The sequence below is a fragment of the Xenopus tropicalis genome, chromosome 5 (genome assembly GCF_000004195.4).
Source record: "Xenopus tropicalis strain Nigerian chromosome 5, UCB_Xtro_10.0, whole genome shotgun sequence".
In the NCBI taxonomy this organism is placed as follows: domain Eukaryota; kingdom Metazoa; phylum Chordata; class Amphibia; order Anura; family Pipidae; genus Xenopus; species Xenopus tropicalis.
The window spans coordinates 37,644,981-37,668,481 of NC_030681.2; the positions used below are offsets into that span (position 1 = coordinate 37,644,981).

Genomic DNA, 23,501 nt, shown 5'->3' on the forward strand with positions numbered 1-23,501 from the left:
TGTGTGAGCACAGTGCCTCAAACATGGACTTTACTACTTAAAATACCAGTTCAATATGGCATTATCCATTGGCACATACTGTACTATTAGATCATATATTTTTCATTAAAAGGCTTTACTTATTATTTACTTATTAACTGCACAGTGTTACCTCCTCAGCAACGAGTTACTGGCACATCTAGTGTCAATGCACCTTTTTCATGTCTGGGACTGGATTGTACATGTGCCATTAATGCTTCTAGAGAAGTAAACCAGCTACAGTAGGAAATGACACACAGTTTGGCCTACAGTGGGGTGGGTCTCACAGAAATGGAGGTAAAACCTGCTTCTCTTTGTGGGTTACAGTAATCTCACATGAAAACGGCACTTAGGATCTTATTTAGCATCTCCTGGTTATTTGCAATTTCATTATATATCAGCTCATCAGCCTTTTATTCTGACAGTCCACTTCAGTTTCTTGTACAGATTACTATTGCTATGATTTTAAAGAGGTTGGTTCAACTTTAACTTACCATTTAGTATTATGAAGAGAGTAATATTCTAAGACAATATGCAATTGGTCTTTATTTTCTTATTTGTGTTTTGTTATTATTTCACTTTTTGTTCAGTAACTCTCCAGTTTGGAATTTTAGCAGCTCTCTGGTTGCTAGAGTTCAAATTACTTTAGCAACCAGGGAGTGGTTTGAATGAGAGACTGGAAAATTAATAGGAGAGAATCTGAATAGATAAATAAGGAATAAAAGGTAACAATAACAACTAGAAAGGGAAGTTTGAGAACAAACTTCATCTTGGTTTGAAAACGTAAAGTCGCTGAATGAAATCGGACCTGTTGTTGGCTCCAGCAGTTTTTCTAACCTTGGACCACAGTTATTTCGTAAAAACCACTGTGCAAAGTTTGAACCAGCCCTTTAACACTGACAAGACTGAACCTGAAGCAACATAGAGAAATTAACTTTAAAAAGAAATGCTAATAACCAGTATTTCATTGTGGGCCTAACTTTCCGTCTCCTTCCATTGGCCTACCTGATCCTTATAACTACTATGTACAATCATTTCCTTTTACCTTGCAATCCTCCTTCTGACAGTTGCTTTGGCTCTGGCACAGAATGGTACACCAGAAAGCATGCCAACATACTCAGCTGGGAATCTTCAACAGCCTGGGCAGCTAGATAGGAATGCAGCGCCACATCTCCGTTTGCTAGGAAAGGCACAGACATAGAGAAGCTTATTACTGCCTTACATATTGCTTCAAGAAATTCAATTCTATTTTGCTTTACAGTATGTACTAGAAATAAGATTATGTAGAACATTCATTGCATGTTGTTATTTCATCTCCAGTCCTGTGAGGAGCCATAAGGTTTCCATGAGATGCCAACACAGAAATGTAAGCATTGTATTGCTATCCCCAGCCTCCTGAGGTTACACAGCTGCGCAATGGCACTGTTACTGCCTGAGGCACTGGCGGGTAAGGCTGTGCTGTCATTTAGAAGTGGGCAGGAAGAAAGGACTTTACCGGTTATGCATCTTTATTGCCTTCTGTTCTGCCCTTGTATAGTGTCCTGCACAGGCTGTAAACTCCCTGGCAAACGGTTCTCTGCCCATCGGGGTAACATTTTGCCTCCCTAGTCTCCATAACACACAGGATTGGAGGAAATGTCGGCAACTAAATGCAAACATTAAAGTGGAAGAAAACCTCCTATTGTTAACATGAGTTCAGTGAAATGGCTTGTTCTGAACAAACTTTTTGCCTACTGGTTTTTTTTAATTAAAATATGAAGCCAGTTTCATTTTAGCACTTTCTGATCTCACAGAGCAATGGAGGATCTGATAAAAAAAAAAAAAAAAAAAAAAAAAATTACCAGTCCACTGAGAAGCCCCTGATAATGAACTGTTTAAAGCCTGCTGCTTAGAATAGGGAGAGGTTTGTTTGGATAACAGCTCTAAACAAATTTCCCTGTTTATAAAGCAAGGGAGGAGGATGTTTAGTAAAAATAGCCCAACCTGCAAATTAGTGATTTAAAAAAAAATGTATTTATTTTTTCATTAAATGAATAGGCAGAATGCATATTGAACACACATCCTGTTTATTGTGCTGATTTTTAACAAAGGTGTTTTTAGGTTTATACTGTCCCTTTAATGTAATGGAAGCTGCTTATTACAATATAAGACTACACATTTCAGTTTACAAATGTAAAATTTTGTTGATTGAGTTAAATTCTCATTTTCAACTACTCTGAAATACATTTCAACCAATGAACCAGATGGATAGTCTTAAAATATGATATTAAAGGGGCACCTTAAGCTGAATTACAAAATGTAACATTAAAAATAAATTAGCACTAGTTTTCATGTCAGACATCAATGGCAAAACCAATATATGCGAGAATGTAAATTCTACTGTAAGTGTGATCCAGTTCCAGTAACCTATAGCAACTAAACAGCAGGTTCCATTTACTGCCTGCTGTAGCTGACCTTGAGCAATTGTGGCACTTGTTTCGGCACTGCCTCAGTAAGAACCACACAAAGTCTAGGGACTCACATATACTCTAGGGAGGAAATGCTACTTTATTTTAACTTAAATGTTACATAAAATAAGAGCACCCAAGATGGCAGTCTGTGGATTAAAAATGCTTGTTAATCATTTAAAATAAGCTTACCCTTCAGGGCATATTAAACTCCAATAAAATTAGGGTTATACTTTGTTCACCATAAATTGAAGCACCTTTGAGCTGCTAGAGATGAAGAAATAGACGTGCTGTACTGAGACAATACTGCTTGTGACCCTGACAGCTAAATGCCTTACCTTGCAGCCACTGGTCTAGAGTATTATCAATGGTGCATTTCATTATTGGCAGGAACTCAGAGTTCATGAAAAGCCCTCTGTTTGAGTTCTTCTTCATTCGTTCTTGGAGGCCTGCTGAGCTGAAGAACTCTAGAACAAGCTTAATCTGCCACAGTTCAAATGTCTCTGTTGTTTCTCTCCTTTCTAATCTCCTCACAGCCTTTGAAAAATATGGAATATTTTGGTACATTAGTAAAAAAAAAAAAAGTTGCCGTTATACATAAGATGTAAAGCCTGTACATTAGGAGCCTTCCTCTGGATCAACTAGCAGTTAGGCAGGTTATATATTGGCATTATGGTTGAATGTGATGGACGTATGTCTTATTTCAATCTAACTTACTTAATATGAGTAGTGTCTCTTTACCTGGTCAATTGCAATATAGGCCGGGAGCATCTCTGGGTTTTCTTGTGTCACACACTCATACAGGATGGAGGAAAACAGATCCAGGATGTCTTGTTTCTGAAAATAACACATGCATCAGCTAAAGAAGACGAGTGTAAAGGCGCCCATACACTGTTGAGGTGCCAAATGAGCAGATCTTTCACCAACATGTCCCGGCCAGATTTTGGTCAAGTAGGCTTGTCTGAGGACCCCAATAATTGGGACTGTCAGCAAATTTGTTTGGCCAGTGTATGGCATCTTAACTCAAAGCCCCAAGTATCCAGAACAGGAGTAGGATTTATCAGCACACTACTTAAATTGAGGTTTTACTGTATCCAAATTTATTTAAACTACTGGAACCCAGATCCTGATCTCCAATAACCTCTGACTATTAAGGGAAAGTGCAAAAGCCATTGTGAATATCAGCACTCGTTATCCCTCCTTTTTGTGCCTGTAAGCAACCAACCAACTTACACTGTAAGCTCTATGGGGCTAGGATTTCCTTCCCCTTGTGTCACTATTTATTACATTTATTGCAATTTACATTGTTAAAAAGTACAGTGTGATGCACAGATAAGATCTGTGTGAAGATATACATATATACTGCAGTATGTGTTTAAAAATAAAATTAAATTATTTAGTAAAATGTGATTTTAATATTGACGACAAAGAATGGCAAACACACAGGAAAGTGTATCATGGAGAATTTGTACCTGGCCCATATCGGTTGTTGATTTGCAGAAGTAGTCAGCAAATGACAGGAGGGCTGGATCCGATGTAAAAGCAGAAATGGCCTCAGGCTTAAAGCAAAAATGAAGGGAATTTGGTGAACAGACAAAGTAATTTTTTTTTCAGGGACATACAGACATACACAGATACCCTGGTCTGGTCAAATATTACACGTCTTTAACCCAACAGAGCACTGACAATTCAGGGACAGACCTGGTGCTAGCAACTGGACATGTTGCTATTAGCAGATTTACTATTTGTTTCCATGCTCAAGAATTAATGTAGAAATTGTGTATTAGAAACGGTTTCAGCTAATACAGTATAAATCACAAATTAATCTAACATTATTGACCTAATTATAGCATCCAATCTCACCATAGAGTATGTCAGGGGGTGCTAGGAGGTGTAGTTCATTTGATATAAAGGACAAGTGACACCATATTGCCTAATTATACACTTTACTCCATAGAAGTTGCCCATTCCCAGAGGAGAGCTCTGGAGCTCCAGGAAATGTGCTAATTTGAGTAAAACTGCTGCTCTGTGGAACTCCTCAAACAGTGTTCCATGTCCATGTAATGGGAAAAGGAGCAGAATAGAATCAACAAGCAGGCACTAAGATGCTGGGCAAATCTCATGGGAAGGCTTTGCTTCCATTTCACATCTAAAACATCTTAAAAAAAATATTACAGTTTACATAGACATTACCTTAAATGTGAGGACTTCAGAGTTTCTGCGGGTGACAGCCTGTGCCAGCAAACTTCTCCATCCCATAGGGTCCTCCTTGTAGGACAGCTGCCCAGCACGCAATTTTACATACAAGACACCGTCTTTTGAAAGAATTGATCTAAAATTAAAGAAACCAATTATATTAGCCTATCAGCAAGGGGTGAGATCATGACATTCTTTTTCCAGAAAGGAAGTTACATGAGTGGCAGCAAATACCCTCCCCCATGTAGCACCACAAACAACTATAAAAAAGTTTTGTCTCAGAAGTCTTACCATTTGTCCAAAACTACACTATGTTACGCATCCAGGAAAAAATTACCATGTATTCTTTAGGGTAAAGAGATAGGAGGACTGAGAACGGATATAGGAAGTAGCATGGAGAAAGCAGATGCAAATTATCCTTTGCCCAGATAACTGATGCCGATTGCAAGGAGGAAGCAGATCAAAAACATAAAACAAAAGCTCTTACTTGAGATGTTCAGTTCCTTTGCGCAAATCTATGACAATTTCCCAATATCGTGGTCCTTTCACTTTAATCTGTTTAAGTAACAAAAAAAGAAGCAAAATCATATTTAATGTTACTGGAGTAATAGAGATAGCCCACCCTCCTCATTTGCCCAAGAGCATAGCCTATAGCCAGTTTTAAGGCTTTGACATATTTTTTAAACTTTATTAAATATATGAGTGGCAGCAATTGTTCTTTTTAACCCTTCGTTAACTTAATTTACATATGCTAAGTAGGATTTGGTTTGCTATTCGGCCAAATCCCAAAATAGCGGATTTGGTGCATCCCTTTAAGTATATTTCACAATACTGTACAAAGTGACTTCTCCCATCCACCAGTTAGGGCAGTGGTACACGGGGTGATTAGTCGCCCCGCGACAAATCTTCGTTGTAGCGGGCGACTAATCTCCCCACAATGCCCGGTTAGAATGTAAATCGCCGGTGGGATGCCATATGCGTCACTGCTATGTCCCGCAGTTGTCCGACGTTGCCTTGAGAGGAAACTTCGGGCGACTGCGGGACATTGCAGCAACACGTATGCCATCCCACCGGCGATTTACATTCTATCCAGTGGGATGGCATTGCGGGGAGAATAGTCACCTGCGAAAACGAAAATTTGTCGCAGGGTGACTAATCTCCCCGTGTACCACTGCCCTTAACCTATCAGAATCAATTTAGGGAGGCAGTCGACCTGCCACAGTGACAATCATGAAATTAAATGTTCAGGTCTTGCTTTCAGCAAAGCAATTTTATTACTTCACCTGTCTGAGGAGATGGAACTCTGGGAGCAAAGTAGGTGCCATAAGCTCTTCAGTTGTTTCTTCATACCACTGGGTGCCCTAACAGATACAAAGCTTAGTGTAAGCATACCTCAAAACATAATAAAACATATACACAAAATAAATGATAAATACATAGCAGCATCACAATGACATTTGGAGGACTCCAGAGAAGAACAAAGCAGAACCAGGATGCACACAAGCTAAAGGATGTATTAGCACAAATTACAGCCCACAATTATGACCAGTGGTCGCAGGAAAAGATTGTTCATACCCTCCACTAAGATTCACAGCAGAATCATCAGATAAGCAGGTAGAAACTATGCATTAAGGGTGGTTATAAATTCACAGAGCTACCCAGCTAAACACTTACTCCCTGAGCTCATGAGGTGACAAAGGACTCGGATAATTCAATCCAAACATGTCAGAAATGTCTTTCCGACTAGATTTATCAAAAGGCTTTCCAGCAGAAAAAATCCAGAGGCAGATCCTGGCACCACAGTAATAAAGGCAGGTTATAATGAATGCAAACACACCACACCCCCCTGCTATTGGTCAGTCAGAACTGGTTGGCTGGTGAAAAACTTCTCTGACATTGCTTTTCCCATACTTTTGAATGAAAAGTAAGCATGGCATGCAAGAATGTACATAACCCAGGCAGCCCCCTACAGGCTCAATAATAGTGACTTTCTATGGCATATAACAAAAAAGGGAAAGTTGTGCTCACCACTAAATTTTAAACTATTAGGTGGTGGTGGTGGGGTGGGGTAATGAGGCTATGACCACAAAATTCATTCAGAAAGAAACAAGAGGTCATTTGCACTCATTACCCATTACCAATATACATAGATATATGGATGAGTGCAGAGGAGTGCTGGCAGTTGCCAGCTCTATGTTCTAGCTCCCATCATTCCCAGCTATAGTCAGGTGATCCTAGTTAAGCCAATAAAAGGGCAACCATTTGGGGGGGGGGGGGGGTTAACCTTGAAAGCAAGTAAGTTGTAGGAAAAGCTTAGACCTTTTAATAAATGTATATTGAAGCAGTAGAATTCTTAATACATCAGATAAAAGTGAGTGTAGAACTGGCCAGACCGGAGATGACCTTGATGTAGTTGGGCATCTTGAAGTATATTGCAATACATGGACAAACAATCCCTGTTGTGCTTAAAGTGGAGGGCATATCTTGGTATTGATAATGGTTGAGTGCAGAGAACCTCTTGTTACTTTCTCTGGCATCTTACAGCAGCTCCTCTGGCATTTGCCAGAATCTACAGATTGTCAGTCCAGACCTGCAGTAATAGTATGAATATGCTGTATCATTTTTACACAGTGAGAACTCACTATTGGCCTCATGAAACTCATGACAGTTCATGCATTCTTGAAGTCTGTGTGTGATTAATCTTTACCTTGTATGTAACCTCCAGCAACACATAACACGGCAAGTTAGTATCTACATCAACTGGCACAAGGAGCCTGGGTTCTGATGCAAGCACATACAGGTGGCGGAGAGCTTGCAGGTGATACCTGGTTACACAAAATACAGAAAAATGAAGAGGAAATTATAAGTTAAATATTAGTTCAGACAAGCAAAGCCCACTGCTTTTGTACCAAATAAACAAGGAGACCACTATTCACTGGTGGGTGGCAGCCAATTTGTTCCCTAGGTTGGTGCTCCTTCTAGAGAAAAAATGAACCAGCATGGGGAAGTTACGCAGCACAAAATCCTACAATACAGCTTATGTACAGGTCGAGGTTCAATAAAAGGGACAACTAGGAAACAAACGTAACAACTGAATTCAATCCCTGGTTCCCAACATTTTGGTACTACTCGATAAATAGGGGTCTCAAAGAAAACATGGTCCTGAGGCACAAAGCAGTTGACACACACATGCATTACATCAGATAGATTTGCGTTATAGACAATTGCAGATGGCACAGAAAGATGAAGGAGTTTTTCCACAGAGAAAACCCACGCTTACGATAAGCCTTAGTCTGTATGTGAGGCATACAGAATCTGTACAAATATGAAACCACCTACAGTGAACTTTACCTGTTATCTGTGCTGTGAACAGGGAAGTGAGGATACAGGGCACAAAGGAGGGCTGCAATTGATGAATTGGATGTGCTCAGTGAATACCTGGAAAATATATGCAAATTCAAAGTATACCAAAAAAAGAATTATTTGAAGGAACAGCATACCAATTTAACAGTTACAGTTTATAACCCTTGTGTAAAAATGTAACGCTATGCACATTACTCTGCTGTGTAGTGACTAGTGCTGCCTGCATGACTGGCTATTTTTGAGTTGCCACACTGCTGAAGAAGTCACATCAGGCCTTTAACAGCTACACTATAATCCCATGTTGATTTGTTGTAAAGGAAAAAACTAAACTATTCCACTGAAAGGAGGACATCAACAGGATATTATGATAATAACACACAGAAACATGTACTGTATGATGGTATCTGCTTATTGAGTCTGTAACCTTTATAAAAGCTAGAGAACAGAACATCAAGATACCTCAGACCAATGCTGTGCAGCTTCTGTGGTACTGAGGGACGGAATTTTTCTGGCCTATCTGGTGGAGGGCCAATAATGGAAGCCAGCGTTGACCACTCCCACTTAAAACCACACCCATGTTATCACTATTCAGACCATATCCACATTAATAGGTTCCTATCCAAATGGTAGGTCACAAGCCTTTTACGCACCACATGTATAAATATACAGTATTTTTTTATTGCTTGAGCCTCTAGGTGGAGCTGGTGCTTCTGATGACAAGGTTTGCTGGGGAGTTTATATAAATAAATAAATGGGCTTATAATGCTACCCACTCAGTTGTTCTGTATACTGCACCAGAGGAAGAAACCTTGCATTCCAAAACATGTAGTGCTACGCACCTCTACATAAATGTAACCACTTTATTGCATTGACTCAGCTCTCCAGTGGATTCCTGTGTTTTCAGAATAATAACTAGTACCCTAACTTTCTGATGCTTACTGGAAACATTCCCCAGGTTTGTGTTTTCATTGCTACTTTGTCTAGTGGTCTATAATAAATGGTGTGTGGCGAGGCACATTATAAATATTTTCTCCAAAAATTGAAAAGTGCAAAAAGAAAAAAAAATGGGTAGTTTTACTGCAGTTTTTTTAATATAATTAAGTGAAGGTCTAAGGGTAAGTAGCCTTAAGTGTTTGTAGTGAAAGTGAAGTGTGGAGCACCCCCACCAGGAATATGCTGCAACACATATACAACATATATGCGTTATCCTCTAAAGCATCAAAGAAAAAGGTGCATTTCATTCTGAAGTGCATTTAACCCCCCCCCCAATTCTAACAAAATTACAGTCAGAACCCACTACCTTGTATGTACAATAACTTTGTCTGCATATACTGTACAACACTGATCTCTAGTTCCCAAATAAGTTTTAACCAAAAAAACAGAACATGCTTTGGATACTTGCCTGCCCCCACCCAGGAACAAAAGTCCCAAGGCCATGTGATGAGCCAGATGGAATCCATAATTCATCTCCCCTCCAGTTTTCTTATGCATAAAGCGACACAGCTGAAGCACTTTTAAATTCCCAGAGCCAGCCATAACCATGGATAGGGACAGCAGCACAACACTAAGGCAAGTCTCCAAGTTATAGTGACCTGTCTAAAAGAAGAAATTCATTGTTAATGTAACCTCCATCCACTATTTTAGATATTAAACAAATTCTTGCATTACTCTCCTAAACATTATTTACACACTGGGGTAACACATGAGAAGAATAAATAATTATAATAATAAAGGAAACAGTGAAGCAAATTATATATGGCAAAGTACATAAACCCTGGTTCAGTGTATATCTAAATCAACCCAGAGCAGAATATACCCTATGTTCACAATGCATTTAAATTAGGGACATTCATATATGCATTTTAGATATATGAGTAAATATGAGTATGAGTCTGAGTAAACACTCAAGTAATTCGGGACTTGTGACAAGCCAATTTAAAGCTGTTTATGAACTTTATTGGCCATTTACTGACCATGGAATAGAAGCATGGCAAGCTGGCAAGAATATATAATGACAGCTATAGTAAAGTAAAGAAGGTCCCTTGATGCTGAATTCCAGTCAAACAATATCTACATATGGAGGGCTAATTACTGTGTTCTGATAGCAGCCCTAGCAGACAATCTCTAGGACATTAGTTATGTACTAATTCAAAACTTACTATTCCAGCAGCTTGAGCAGATAAACATTCAAAGTCTTTTGCAAATTTGCACTGAAAAAAACAAAGAATAAAATCCAATTGAGTGTATAGCAAAACCAGTAGCATTTATACTTCAATTCAAACAGTTTTCTTACCAGGCAGTTGAATGCAGACAAATTTGCAGTTCCTGCAAATCGAAAACCTAAGGCCAAACAAGCCCCAGCAATAATGTAAACATGAGCTTGCCTGAAAAAGAATATATATTAATGAAAAAAAAAAAAGATATAAGGACATATTTGGAGACGTTCATCTCCTTTATGCTTTCTTTGTAATTCCTGTGATAAGATCTGCCTGTATGTAATGACATATATATTTAAATAACACTTTTGTGCCAATATATTTCAGCCATTTGAAAAATGGCTCGACCCCCTTTCGTGGCTGTCACCAATTTAAATGTTCATCAGAGCATTTTCAGAAAGAGAAATACGTTTCCTGTTGCCAAGGGCTCCTTTTAGCCAAATGAAAAGTGCTGCATGTGATATTAGCTTTAAACTGTATCTAAATTTGCAGCCATTTTTATGAACTTTTCTGGTACTGAAGTTTCTTTTTGTCTTATAACTATCTAGAAACTACTTTACTACAAAGGTTTTAAAGCTAATGTCATACTTGGTACATTCCCCACCTGCAGAGGTAAAAGTCATTACAGCATAGGGTTGGGACCCATCCAGTTTTGAAACCCGGACAAAACTCTGCCACTAGTACCCTCCCCTCCCCCGATCTTCCCAATCTAGTCTTCCCTACATCATTGCCCCTCAACAACTGCATCCCTTGACATACCCAACCCCCCACAATATCATCTACCTATTTTAATGACTAGGAAAGGTGGCAAACTTAATACCACCGCCTGTCTGTAGGTAGTGACATTAAACAGCTTCTGTCACTGTGCACACATGGCAGTATGTCTACTATATGGGACATCCATAGCCTCTCAACTTCTAGACAACAAAGCTGCTGTTTACTTGATTAGTGCTAATGTTACTCACGCTAGTGTTTCCAGGTTTAGGTCTTCTGATGAAGGTTGTTCTGTAGCATTCAGTGATATGCTATTGTCTGTAATGATCTTCCAAAAAAGACAAAGACAAAGTTTGAAAATGAAAATCAACATGGATGCAAAGGAATGGGTTAGCCAAACAACATCCATAGGCAACAGTGATTCTGATGTACACTGCAGACAGAAAGAAGGCATATACGACTTTTCAATCCTAGCTATAGTGGTAATCTAATTAGAGAGTGGGTTACACATTGAGGTATATAAAATTACAAGAATCCAGTAACATTCAATTTTTCTTGAGGACTGGAGACTGTGTAAAACACATCAGTTACCCTCTATGTTACACCAGGGATCCCAGACTTTATCAAACTTGGTGGTTCAACCTCTGGTCTCATAGGTAAATTTAAATAAAGAAATTACATAATTTCCTCTAAGCCATTATGGTAGGAGTGGGGTAAGGGCCCATCCATTGCATAACCACTGTATTTTTTGCATATGAAAAAAGTCTGGAATATTTATAAGAATTATACTGTATAGAACTCCCAATTAACAGGGGCAATTACCGTAGCAAAAGCTTAGTTGCAATATAGTCGATTACTGCTGTTCACAGTCTTAATTGTGGAGGCATGACCAGATCATATGAAAAGTTAGCAGAACCTGCTCCACATCTACGGAAATGATCAGTTGAGGCTCAAGTCATTTGATGTAGACTGAGCGGAGTAATATAATAATGATAAAAGGTATACTGTATTATCTTGAGACAGTGTCAAATGAGAGTTACACATGGTTTCTATTGTCTCTTCCCAATCATCCTGGGTAAGTGCTGGTGTTTGGGAAGTCCACCATTCTACTGCTGATTGAAAGGGTTTATGGCTCTTTAAGAGATGTTTTGATATAAATTTGATGTGAGTTTAGCTGGGGTGGGGAGTGAAGGATCTCCTCTACTGTAAGGCAGGTAAGTTGTGGAACGAGGTTGGTGAAAAATTAAGCTACACTAGTCACCAGATGATTATTCACTAACTTGGGCACTTACCTGGGGCACATTGCTGTTTACCCACTGAGCATTTGGAAGAATGTCATCCCATAATATTAGACATCTTGCGAGAGTCTAAAATGAAGTGACACAAAACATAATAGATACTTTTTAGATACAGACGTAACTTATACAATTTTATCACTGTGTTGCTTAGTAACAAAGGTAATAATCACATTTTTCTATTTTTTTTTTACTATACAACGCTTAAAGAGACAGTTAACACCTCTGTTTAACAGAAGCTTAATAAATACAACATGTGATGAATATGCATTCTGTTTTTGTTGCACAGAATCATTTTTGGATTCGTCCGAACACCAAATACTACAAAAAGAGGATTTAAGGATTCAGCCAACTCAGAATCTTGCTGGGATTTGTCCAAATTCTGAACCAAATATTGGATTCAGTGTGTCATTTTGTTTACTTAAAAAATATCTATTTAGTTTATTTATTGCACAAACCAGTGCAGAACATAAACACAGGTGTATGTTGCTTTAAAATGCTATGTCCAATAGAACTCTTGGATGCACTGAACACTGGGGTTCACACGCAAGGAAAGTATAAAGCTTCCATTTAAAAAAAATGAAGAGAAAAAAAAAAAAAAAAACTAAAAAAATAAGAAACTAGGGCCACAGTTAACTTTACTGCCTGCCTTTAATAAGGAATAAAAGATGTTCATACCCTTAATAAAAGGAATTCCGGTTTTACAAAATCGAGTAAGTACATTGTGTCTGGTGCCCGAAGCCAATCAGCAATGGACCTGCAAACAAAGCAAATTAATATGTATACTTATTGAACATAATAGGAACTAGAGAGTTTGTTTACTAATGGCGGGCCATAAAAAAAGGTGCAAAAAACTGAAGTGCAAGTAGGAGGCACCTGCAGTTGCAAGGTTTCCCTTGCAACACCAAGTTCCGGCCCTTAGAATAGCACAGCTTGCAGTAGCACCCCACCTTTTGCCCTCCTTTAGGCTAAAAACAGATTCAGAATCCACCTCCTTATTCTATGCCTTACATATGAGCACTTTGCTCCCCCCTAAATTATATTAATTGTTCTAAACATTACCTGTTGTTGGTTTTCAGGTAGATCATAGCTAATGCCAGAGTGGCTCCTGGGCATGTCACGTCAACATTAATAGTATCTCCTTCCTGTAAACGTAATTTTGTAAATGATAGAGACAGTGATATACAGAAAAAATTTGCAACTGCCCTTCATTATATATCAATTTCGAATTAAATTGCTCTTTAAATTCTCTCTCACGTCGACAGCCTTGGGCCATTGGATTAACCCAATATTGCCCAACTTGATGTAGGAAAGGATCAGCTCCTATGGCAACCTCATCAAATGAGTGAATCTTTGAGTGTATGGCCACCTTTACTCCTGGTCACCACTGGCAGATTATTTATACAAAACAGCCATCATTGTAGAAAATGCTTTCATTTATCCTAAAAAGCTAACAAGTGCCCCATGGAAAGCCACAGGCAAAATTCTAGTATTTATATGATCGCCTGACAAAGCACATTGTGTTTGACAGAAACATGGGTCAATATCAGACCCTGAAACTAATGAATTAAATATCTGTTTCTTAACACTGGGCATCTGCTCGTATCTTGTTGGAATAAAATGAGCAGCATGTTTTAACTTTTGTTGAAGAATGCTAAAAGTAGTAGTCAACCTTGGCCACTCCTCTCACCCCAACTTCCACTCTGGGCCAACTCGCTCCTACCCGACCTACAGGAACTACAGGACTACACCTATTGGCCACGACTGGGTTTTAAGAAACTTGGAGACCTAACACTTGGTCCTCAGTTTCCCACATACCAAGACCTACAAGACAGAGCTCTGGGAAAGCAGATACAATTTTATAGATACCTCCAACTTAGGCACGCCTTTCACGCACAATTCCACACCCTTCCTCCCACAATAACCACAGTAACCCTAGAGGACATCCTGCTCTCTCCATCTCCAGCCAAACTACTATCTAGGCTATACAAAGAGATTATGACAACAATTAAGCCACCCTTTGATCGAGCCTACCGTCTTTGGACGCAAGACATCCCAGAACTAGCACAAGACCAATGGGAGGAAGCCACAGAAAATGCCTATGATTTCCTAATCCCAATAAAGGATAGGCTCATACAGTACAAATTTCTGCACCAAACCTACATAACACCCCTCAAACTGATGAGATTTGGGAGAAGACAGGATGACCTCTGCCCAAGATGTAAATCCCCCGGGGCCAATTTCTTCCACATGATTTGGTCCTGTCCCCCCATACACGAATTCTGGTCCAAAATAATGGAAACACTAGCAAGTGAACTGGGTACACCGCAGATAGTAGACCCAATAACTTGCCTATTAGGAGTCATAGATGGAATAATATGCACTAACGTGGCCAGAGTCAGACTGCGTACGCTCATGTTCTACGCCAAAAAAACAATAATTATGCACTGGATGGGAGACACCCTCCCCTCCCAAACATTCTGGAGAAGGCTGGTGGATGGAGCTCTCCCCCTTATCAAATTAACCTATGAAACAAGGGGTGCTTATGACAAGTTTGACAAGATCTGGGAAAATTGGTATAATCAAGACAATCTGGACACATAACCTACCCCTTCACACTAAATGTGACTGATCCGACAGAACTAAACACACTCACCTACACTGTAATAACTACAACGCCTAGTAATAGCACCCTTGACTGTATTGGCCTAAACCTGACTCGACACCATTTCAATCTTAATGTCAATATATTATACACTGTTTTGTATTTTTGTTTTGTGATGTTGTAAAACCAATAAAAAATTTACCTTTAGAAAAAAAAAAAGTAGTAGTCAAACAACATCTGAGCACCCATGGAAAAAAAAAAAAAAAAAAACCCCAAGGATTCTAAGTGGCGCTGTTTCTATATAATACAATTACCTTTTTATCTTTTATTTAACATAAACAAAAAGCTTTATTAAAGTGTTGGGCACACAATAGTCCAGCAGTATTTAAACAGAACATTTGTGTCTATGTGCAGTCTTAAACAGGAAAAATTTCCCCTCCTCCCCCTTGGACAAGAGCTTATTAAAAGTTGAACTTTATGGAGGGCATAAACACAATCTAAACTGCCAATAAAACAAATATATATATAAATTAACCTTGTCACAATTATATGCATTCTGGGAATTGAAGCCCCTCTAATTTCCAGCTGCTACAACAGCCAGAGGTAAAGAAGAGGCCTTTATGTCCAAGAATCCGTGACTTCAAAATAATACAAGGGGAGGGGAAGGGTTAAATGCCAGTCGAAGGTGGGTGGGAAAATGGTTTCTGGAGTCTGAGGCAGATTATATTGGTTACTTTTCAATCAGATAGCGTTTATGCACTATTGCACTACTCACAATTTCCAAAAGAACAATTATGTAAACCGGAGTTTTTTTCTACCTTGATCTGATAACTGGGGGACTTGTGTTTTTCTCTGCTCACACCAACATGGGAGCGTTTGTGGCCTCCTACCATATACTGGTACAGTTGTTCTGGAACATTTAGGTCGGACATTCCAATTAGATTGCTTCCATGCTGTAAGAAAAGAACCAAATGGTCATGGACAAGGCAAAGTTCATTGTAAAGGTTCTCAGTTGTGTTATGAGATTTCCAATTAGATTGCTTCCATGCTGTAAGAAAAGAACCAAATGGTCATGGACAAGGCAAAGTTCATTGTAAAGGTTCTCAGTTGTGTTATGAGATTTCTTACCAAAGCTAAACAGCACATTAAAGCTACGGCACCCAAGGCATTTCTACTACTAGAAGTTTGCCTGTCACCACTTTGTGTGCTTCAGGCACAGCATTTTCTTTTATCATTAATTTTTTTTTATTGTTTTATAGCAATCATTACAATATTTCACGTGTTAAACAGAAAATTGCATTCTTTTTTTGTACTTTACAATAATTTAAAGATATGAAGTAACTTCTAAATATTACAGATTGCAAAGACATTTTCCATCAATTGGTAACAGTGTAAATATATTTCCATACACATATAAAACCTAATGTGTTACTCAGTTTCAGAAAAGAACTGGGGAAACAAGGGGGTAATTAGTAACCGAGGGGTATGGTATTGGCCATATATCGCTTCAATAACATTTCACTACAGTCAGGTAGATAATATCGAAGTGGAGAGCAATCTTCCAAACCTATAGTCAATCCACGGTTGCCAAGTTTTAAGGAACAGTGGGTATTTATCTAGGGCAATACTGGTTAACTTCTCATTTACAAATATCCAATCGATCTTAGGTTTAAGTAGATTATAGTTAATAGCAGGGGACTTCCAGGACCTCGCCAATACTTGCTTTGCGGCTAAAAATATCTGGTTGATTAATTTCTGCTGTGTCCTGGTCACCCCTTGTACTGGCGCTCCCAATAATGCTTCATATGGGTTTTTTTGTACATTCACATTTAAGACCGCAAATATCATATTATATACCCTTATCCAGTATCTAATTGCTTTCGGGCATGTCCACCAAATATGGCCCATAGTACCTGGTGTACAGCACCCTCTAAAGCAGTTTTCGTTAGTGTTGGGATAAATATGCGCAAGTTTCAGGCACAGCATTTTCTATTAATAAAGTAGTGACATACAGAGGGTCAAAACTCCTTGTGCAACATTAGCCTTATAGTCTTGAAAATTTGGTAGCAGATTTTTACACCAATGTTTTGGGATTAGTAGGTTCCAGTTTGGAATGAAGAGCAGTTCATGGCATTACCAGTGATTTAAGTGGAATAGCAATAAAATGCAATCTTACCCCAAGGCAAACCATGCCGAGAGCAAGTCCAGCTGCCAAAGAGTAAGATTCTCTGTCAGTGCAGTACTCCATTTCAGGTCCTGGTGGCCGGCCTAGAAACAAATTTAAATGAAAACACAGGGCCTTAAATGGAAGTTTAGACAATATTATAGGCAAGGGTAACCTTTTCATCATTTAACCTGCAGCAGAACCTAGATTCTCTAGTACAATTCTCAGGACTTAGCAAAAGTGTATGATTTCTGGATATTTACATTGCAGTAGGAATGTATTAAATGGGTGCTACATCATGGTTTCCCAAAAAATGATGGAGACTTAATACAGCTTAACAATCACAGTTCAAGTATGCATTTCTATGGAAGATCTATTTATCAATAGTTGAAAGTAAGAATTTGCCCTTTGATTAACACTCCTTTAAATAATCCCACAGAAATTAATAGACAGCAGCAGAATTTTAGTCTAGACAAATGTGGAAAGTTCTATTTATCTCTTTGATAAATATGCGCCTAGATTGTACTCAACTGAAAGGAGAAGTAAAGCTTAACAATGAAGTAGGCTAGAAATGCAGCCCATTATGTTTAGACCCACACTGAGTATGTGCAGTATCCCTGCGTAGGTCTGAATCATCACTGTTACACAGATTCCAAAACTTTAGGCTGGTGCAGTATATACAGTGCAGTAAACAGAGCCTCATTTAACATTGAACCGGAGAGCAAGGACCATTTCTGATTTGCATTTTTTCTTTTACACTTAAGTGCCACATTGTTTTTTAACAGTAAATACAAGAAATACAAGTAGCGCTACAACTATAGTATACTGTATATAATGATTATATACAGTATTTGTTTGGTTTGTAAAAAAAAAACTTTTCCCCTTTATAATTTGCTAAAAATTTGTTTAGTCATTATCCAACCTCACCTATTTCTGCAAGTAGGACCTCTGCAATGTGTCTGTGCGCAGTACCCTGGTAAACCAGACCGATGCCAATCACAGCAGCCACCTGCACATTGTGTGGGACATCCAGCTCAGTGGAAGTAGGAGGCAACAGAGCAGGAATATGAATGCTAAGAAGCCGTGTTATTGAAATGTCCATAGTACCAAGCTTTGCAGCTGAAACACCAAGAAGCAATCCAATGCTGGTCATCTCATGCCCCTTTGACACAACGAAATGAATAGAGAGTGAAACAATGATCCCAATGTAAAATGGCAAGTATAGAAGTAGAGAGGGGGAGTCCAGGGACCAACCGTATTGATGTGTAGCGTGTAAAACCAACCAATAATAAGGTACTACAGGTATGGGACCTGTTATCCAGAATGCTCGGAAACTGGAGTTTTCCAGATAAGAGATCTTTTTGTAATTTGGATCTCCATAACTTACAGTGGCTTGCAAAATTATTCGGCCCCCTTGAACTTTTCCACATTTTGTCACATTACAGCCACAAACATGAATCAATTTTATTGGAATTCCACGTGAAAGATCAATACAAAGAGGTGTACACGTGAGAAGTGGAACGAAAATCATACATGATTCCAAACATTTTTTACAAATAAATAACTGCAAAGTGGGGTGTGCAGAATTATTCAGCCCCCTGAGTCAATACTTTGTAGAACCACCTTTTTCTGCAATTTCAGCTTTTAGGGTATGTCTCTACCAGCTTTGCACATCTAGAGACTGAAATCCTTGCCCATTCTTCTTTGCAAAACAGCTCCAGCTCAGTCAGATTAGATGGACAGCGTTTGTGAACAGCAGTTTTCCGATCTTGCCACAGATTCTCCATTGGATTTAGATCTGGACTTTGACTGGGCCATTCTAACACATGGATATGTTTTGTTTTAAACCATTCCATTGTTGCCCTGGCTTTATGTTTAGGGTCGTTGTCCTGCTGGAAGGTGATCCTCCGCCCCAGTCTCAAGTCTTTTGCAGACTCCAAGAGGTTTTCTTCCAAGATTGCCCTGTATTTGGCTCCATCCATCTTCCCATCAACTCTGACCAGCTTCCCTGTCCCTGCTGAAGAGAAGCACCCCCAGAGCATGATGCTGCCACCACCATATTTGACAGTGGGGATGGTGTGTTCAGAGTGATGTGCAGTTTTAGTTTTCCGCCACACATAGCGTTTTGCATTTTGGCCAAAAAGTTCCATTTTGGTCTCATCTGACCAGAGTACCTTCTTCCACATGTTTGCTGTGTCCCCCACATGGCTTGTGGCAAACTGCAAACGGGACTTCTTATGGTTTTCTGTTAACAATGGCTTTCTTCTTGCCACTCTTCCATAAAGGCCAACTTTGTGCAGTGCACGACTAATAGTTGTCCTATGGACCGATTCCCCCACCTGAGCTGTAGATCTCTGCAGCTTGTCCAGAGTCACCATGGGCCTCTTGGCTGCATTTCTGATCAGCCTGTGAGTTTAGGTGGAGGGCCTTGTCTTGGTGGGTATACAGTTGCCATACTCCTTCCATTTCTTAATGATCGCTTGAACAGGGCTCCGTGGGATGTTCAAGGCTTTGGAAATCTTTTTGTAGCCTAAGCCTGCTTTAAATTTCTCAATAACTTTATCCCTGACCTGTCTGGTGTGTTCTTTGGACTTCATGGTGTTGTTGCTCCCAATATTCTCTTAGACAACCTCTGAGGCCGTCACAGAGCAGCTGTATTTGTACTGACATTAGATTACACACAGGTGCACTCTATTTAGTCATTAGCACTCATCAGGCAATGTCTATGGGCACTCAGACCAAAGGGGGCTGAATAATTACGCACACCCCACTTTGCAGTTATTTATTTGTAAAAAAATGTTTGGAATCTTACATTTTCCAGAATATTATTATTCTGTAAAAATGAATGCAAGTCATAACCCACCTATTGTCTATTTAAGCAAATATGCATTTTTGGGGAAGGAACTTTTGGAACTTGTATTAATGTGTAAACAACAAACAATAAATATATTAAAAACATTTCTTTTAAATGTGGATTTTAATTTATTACACAACTTGAAATGTCTGTCATTTAGGCTACATATTATTTCTCCTAGAGTCCAACTCACCTTAGTGAGATAGTCATGTATATTCAGGGTAGCTAACTTTGTGAGATGTCCATTTAAGCCCAGAGCCATAAGAAACCCTGCATATTCATTTGCAAGCTCAGCGTTTTTAGGTTTGTTGTAGACAATCCATGCGGAATCTATCTGTGAAGCAGGAGCAATTTTCAGACCTGCAGCAACTCCATTGTGAAAGTTAGCCCAACAAGCCATGTTTGGCGGTACATCAATGTTTCCACTGTTGAGATCTACAGTTGTATTCCTTGGTGGAGCACGCCCTGGCCATGAACAAGTATGGTTACAGTTTATAAAGGAAGAATGGAAATATAAAAAGAATAGCAAGAGAAAAAAAAAATCAACAGAGGCAAACATCTACTAGTATGAACACAGAGAATACAGACTACTAAAAGCAAAAAATCTGACTGAATGGCAGACATGGGGCATTATGCAGCAGAAAGTATCAACATTCTACAAATAAAAAGCAAAGGGTTATTTTATATATCGCTTTATTTTTTGCTACTTATTGTATCATTACAAAGGAAATCTCTTTTGCTAATAGTGGAATTGCAGCTGTTTTTAGGCTTAAAGGAGAAGGAAAGGCTAATAGAGAGTTAATCTGCAGTCATACCTTCAGTTCTCTCAATAGTGCCCTTAAGTCTCCCCATATTTCTCCCGTTCAGATGCCTCATAGAAAAAAAAACAAAACACTGAGCTCTGTAAAGAAAGTTCCCATAATGCCTCGCTCCTGCACCCAGACCGATGTACATGCTCAGTTTGTAAGACTATGAGGAAGCTTCCTGCTGATTGAATCAGATCCACATTCCTAAGGGGGGGGGGAGTGAGTTCTTAGCATTATTGAGTGAGAGGGTGGAAAAGGAGAGGGAAGAGAGGAGAGAACTTTGTGTCTCTGGCACAGGAAAACAGGAGACAACAAATCTATTGACAGAGAACTCAGTGCAGTGTTTCTGTATGTGCTTATGGCTGTATTTACATAGGCCTTTCTGATAAAGATTACTGACTTTTTACCTTTCCTTCTCCTTTAACATATACTGTGGCTGTAAAGCTAATGCCACACTGGGCTGATTCTTGACCTAAACTGGCATCAGCCTTCTTCCTTGCCTGTACTTAGAACCATTGCATTAGCCCAGGTGCAGGCACATGCGGCACATTTAGGTGCGGAAATGCATGAATATGCAGAAAGCTACCACCAATGCAATGATCCCTGGCACAGGCAAGAAGGAAGGCTAATCATCCAGAGCAAGTGTCCCACAAACTTAAAAAATGGCAAAATCAGAACCACTCATCCTCCCAGTCACTGTGAAAGTTTTTGGAATAACTAGTTATAAACCAAGCAAACTCACCTGTGAGATTCAGCTTAGGAATAGGTAATGGTTCGGTGGGAACAGGGTGGTAAGAAAACAAGGTAAACATTCCACGTCCAACAGGAAGAGCCATTGTCCTCTGAGACAGCTGTAGCAACCTAAAAAGTTGATATTTTTTTTTTAATTGTACATTTTCACTGTAAATATTGAATACGCTTTACAGTATTTGACCAACTTTTGCTATTAAAGGGGTTGTTCACCATTAGTATGATGTATTGGGTCGTATTCTAAAATACTGTAACTAGTCTTTATTATTTGTGGCTTTTTAATTATTTAACTTTTTGTTCAGAAGCTCTCCAGTTTGGAATTACTGCAGATATCTGGTTGCTTGGGTCCTAACTACTAGCAATCAGCCACAGGTTTGAATGAGAGACTAAGGGGGTCCATTAATTAACAGTTTTTTGGGTTTTTTTTTTTAACAATTTGAAATTTTCTTTTTCTTTTCTGAGATTTACTATGCAACAAAATTGCAACATTCTGAAAATCAAAAACTTGTCAAGACAGAAGTCAATGGCAGATGTCCCTTCCCTAAAGATCTTTTTTCGGATTTTTGATGCTGGCTTTTGTGCAACAATACGAACAGTTAACTTGATGGTGGATCACCCCTTTAACCATTCTACAACACAAGGATGTGTTACTATACAAACTCTGCTGCTGGTGCTCAATTATTCACAGGATCCCAATTTAGCCAGAGACTACTGCAGATCCCTGCCAGAATACAACAGAGACACAGCTAGCATTCTTTTAGTCTGCCAATTTCACATACTTATTTTAAGATAGATCTAATAACAGAAAAAAGCATGTCTCCAGGGGCTATTCTATAGATTATATTAAAAAGCAACATTGTGGTTGCATATGCAAAAAGAAAGAAAAAAAAATGGCTACCCAGTAAGAGTCCTGTTATAGAACAGATACCTGTTTTCTTTCTCCTCTATGAACTCATGATCACTGACTTCAGGCATCTGGACTACATTCACACGCACAGGGTGGGAACTCTGAAGAAGCCTGCGCACTTCTTGCACTCGTAAGTCTTCACTCCAAATCAAAGACATCACTTCCTGATTCAAATCATTCATTCCATCATCTTCCTCTTCAGCATCTGCTGCAGGAGGTACCTCTGGCGAAGGCACCGGACCTGCAGACTAAACCAAGCATAAAAAAAGAGCAAGAATTCAAATGGATGTTTATACACCTTACTCATGGGCTATAGATAACGATTTACATGGAATTACTGCTGTAGCCCAGTGCAACAATGCACTGGTGTGGACAGGTACAACATGTTAATATGTTAAATTATTTTGTTTGCTTATTTTTAAAACAAACTGATCTAATTGAGTAACAGACACAAACCAAAGCTTTAGGGTTTCTATTGACATGTGGCACATACAGGTTTTGCCTTGGGAAGATTGCCATCACAAGCCTGTTTGGAGAGATCTTGCCGCCCAATAAGAATGCAGACACCTTGTGCCCAGTCAGAAGCAGGCTGCTGCCGGCATTGATAGATAGCATGCCTGATGGGAAGGGCCACACCAAAGGGTAATGATTCCAAGTCTTGCAGAGTAAATCCTGGGGTTGAATCAGAGGGGAAAAGGGGAGCAAATATAAGTGTCAACATTTTAGAGACTTTCTTCGTCATGAAAAGGGTACATGTGAAAAGGGTACATGATGCAAGTACATAAATATTCATTATATATTTGCATTTAATATTAAACTTAGTATTATTTGTTCCTAAGTAAATTCTTATGTATTCGATTATTTTGGTGAAAAAAGTGAAATTCTAAGATATTTATTCTAGATTTTTTTAATTTGATTTGGGAGCACTTTCTGCACTAACAATGCAATTTTTTTTTTGTGGGGCAAACCTCCTACGTTAGCCCCATCAAAACAGCAACAATAATTAGTAGTATTTATGTTACTATTTAAATTTTTTTGTAAAGGTGTAACCGTAGTTAATTCAATTAAATCACTTGTCTGTGAGAACCAAATCTCTCCACAGACAAATCATTGCAAATGCATATAAATGTGAAAAGCATACTGATTGGATGGAGGACTCCATTCGT

At 39.0% G+C, this 23,501-nt stretch overlaps 1 protein-coding gene across 1 annotated transcript in view; it reads right to left on the reverse strand.

Annotated features, from left to right (window-relative positions):
• Positions 1-23,501, reverse strand: part of anapc1 (anaphase promoting complex subunit 1) — a 54,399-nt gene that overhangs the window by 901 nt on the left and 29,997 nt on the right. Inside the window, 23 exon segments of the mRNA NM_001079398.1 lie at positions 1,064-1,198; positions 2,804-3,002; positions 3,207-3,302; positions 3,938-4,024; positions 4,659-4,797; positions 5,149-5,216; positions 5,945-6,022; positions 7,369-7,486; positions 8,013-8,099; positions 9,427-9,620; positions 10,184-10,234; positions 10,318-10,408; positions 11,206-11,282; positions 12,247-12,321; positions 12,928-13,006; positions 13,312-13,394; positions 15,673-15,807; positions 17,031-17,122; positions 17,946-18,180; positions 20,066-20,337; positions 21,421-21,539; positions 22,357-22,583; positions 22,829-23,007. Coding sequence (NP_001072866.1) covers positions 1,064-1,198; positions 2,804-3,002; positions 3,207-3,302; positions 3,938-4,024; positions 4,659-4,797; positions 5,149-5,216; positions 5,945-6,022; positions 7,369-7,486; positions 8,013-8,099; positions 9,427-9,620; positions 10,184-10,234; positions 10,318-10,408; positions 11,206-11,282; positions 12,247-12,321; positions 12,928-13,006; positions 13,312-13,394; positions 15,673-15,807; positions 17,031-17,122; positions 17,946-18,180; positions 20,066-20,337; positions 21,421-21,539; positions 22,357-22,583; positions 22,829-23,007 — 2,916 coding nt within the window.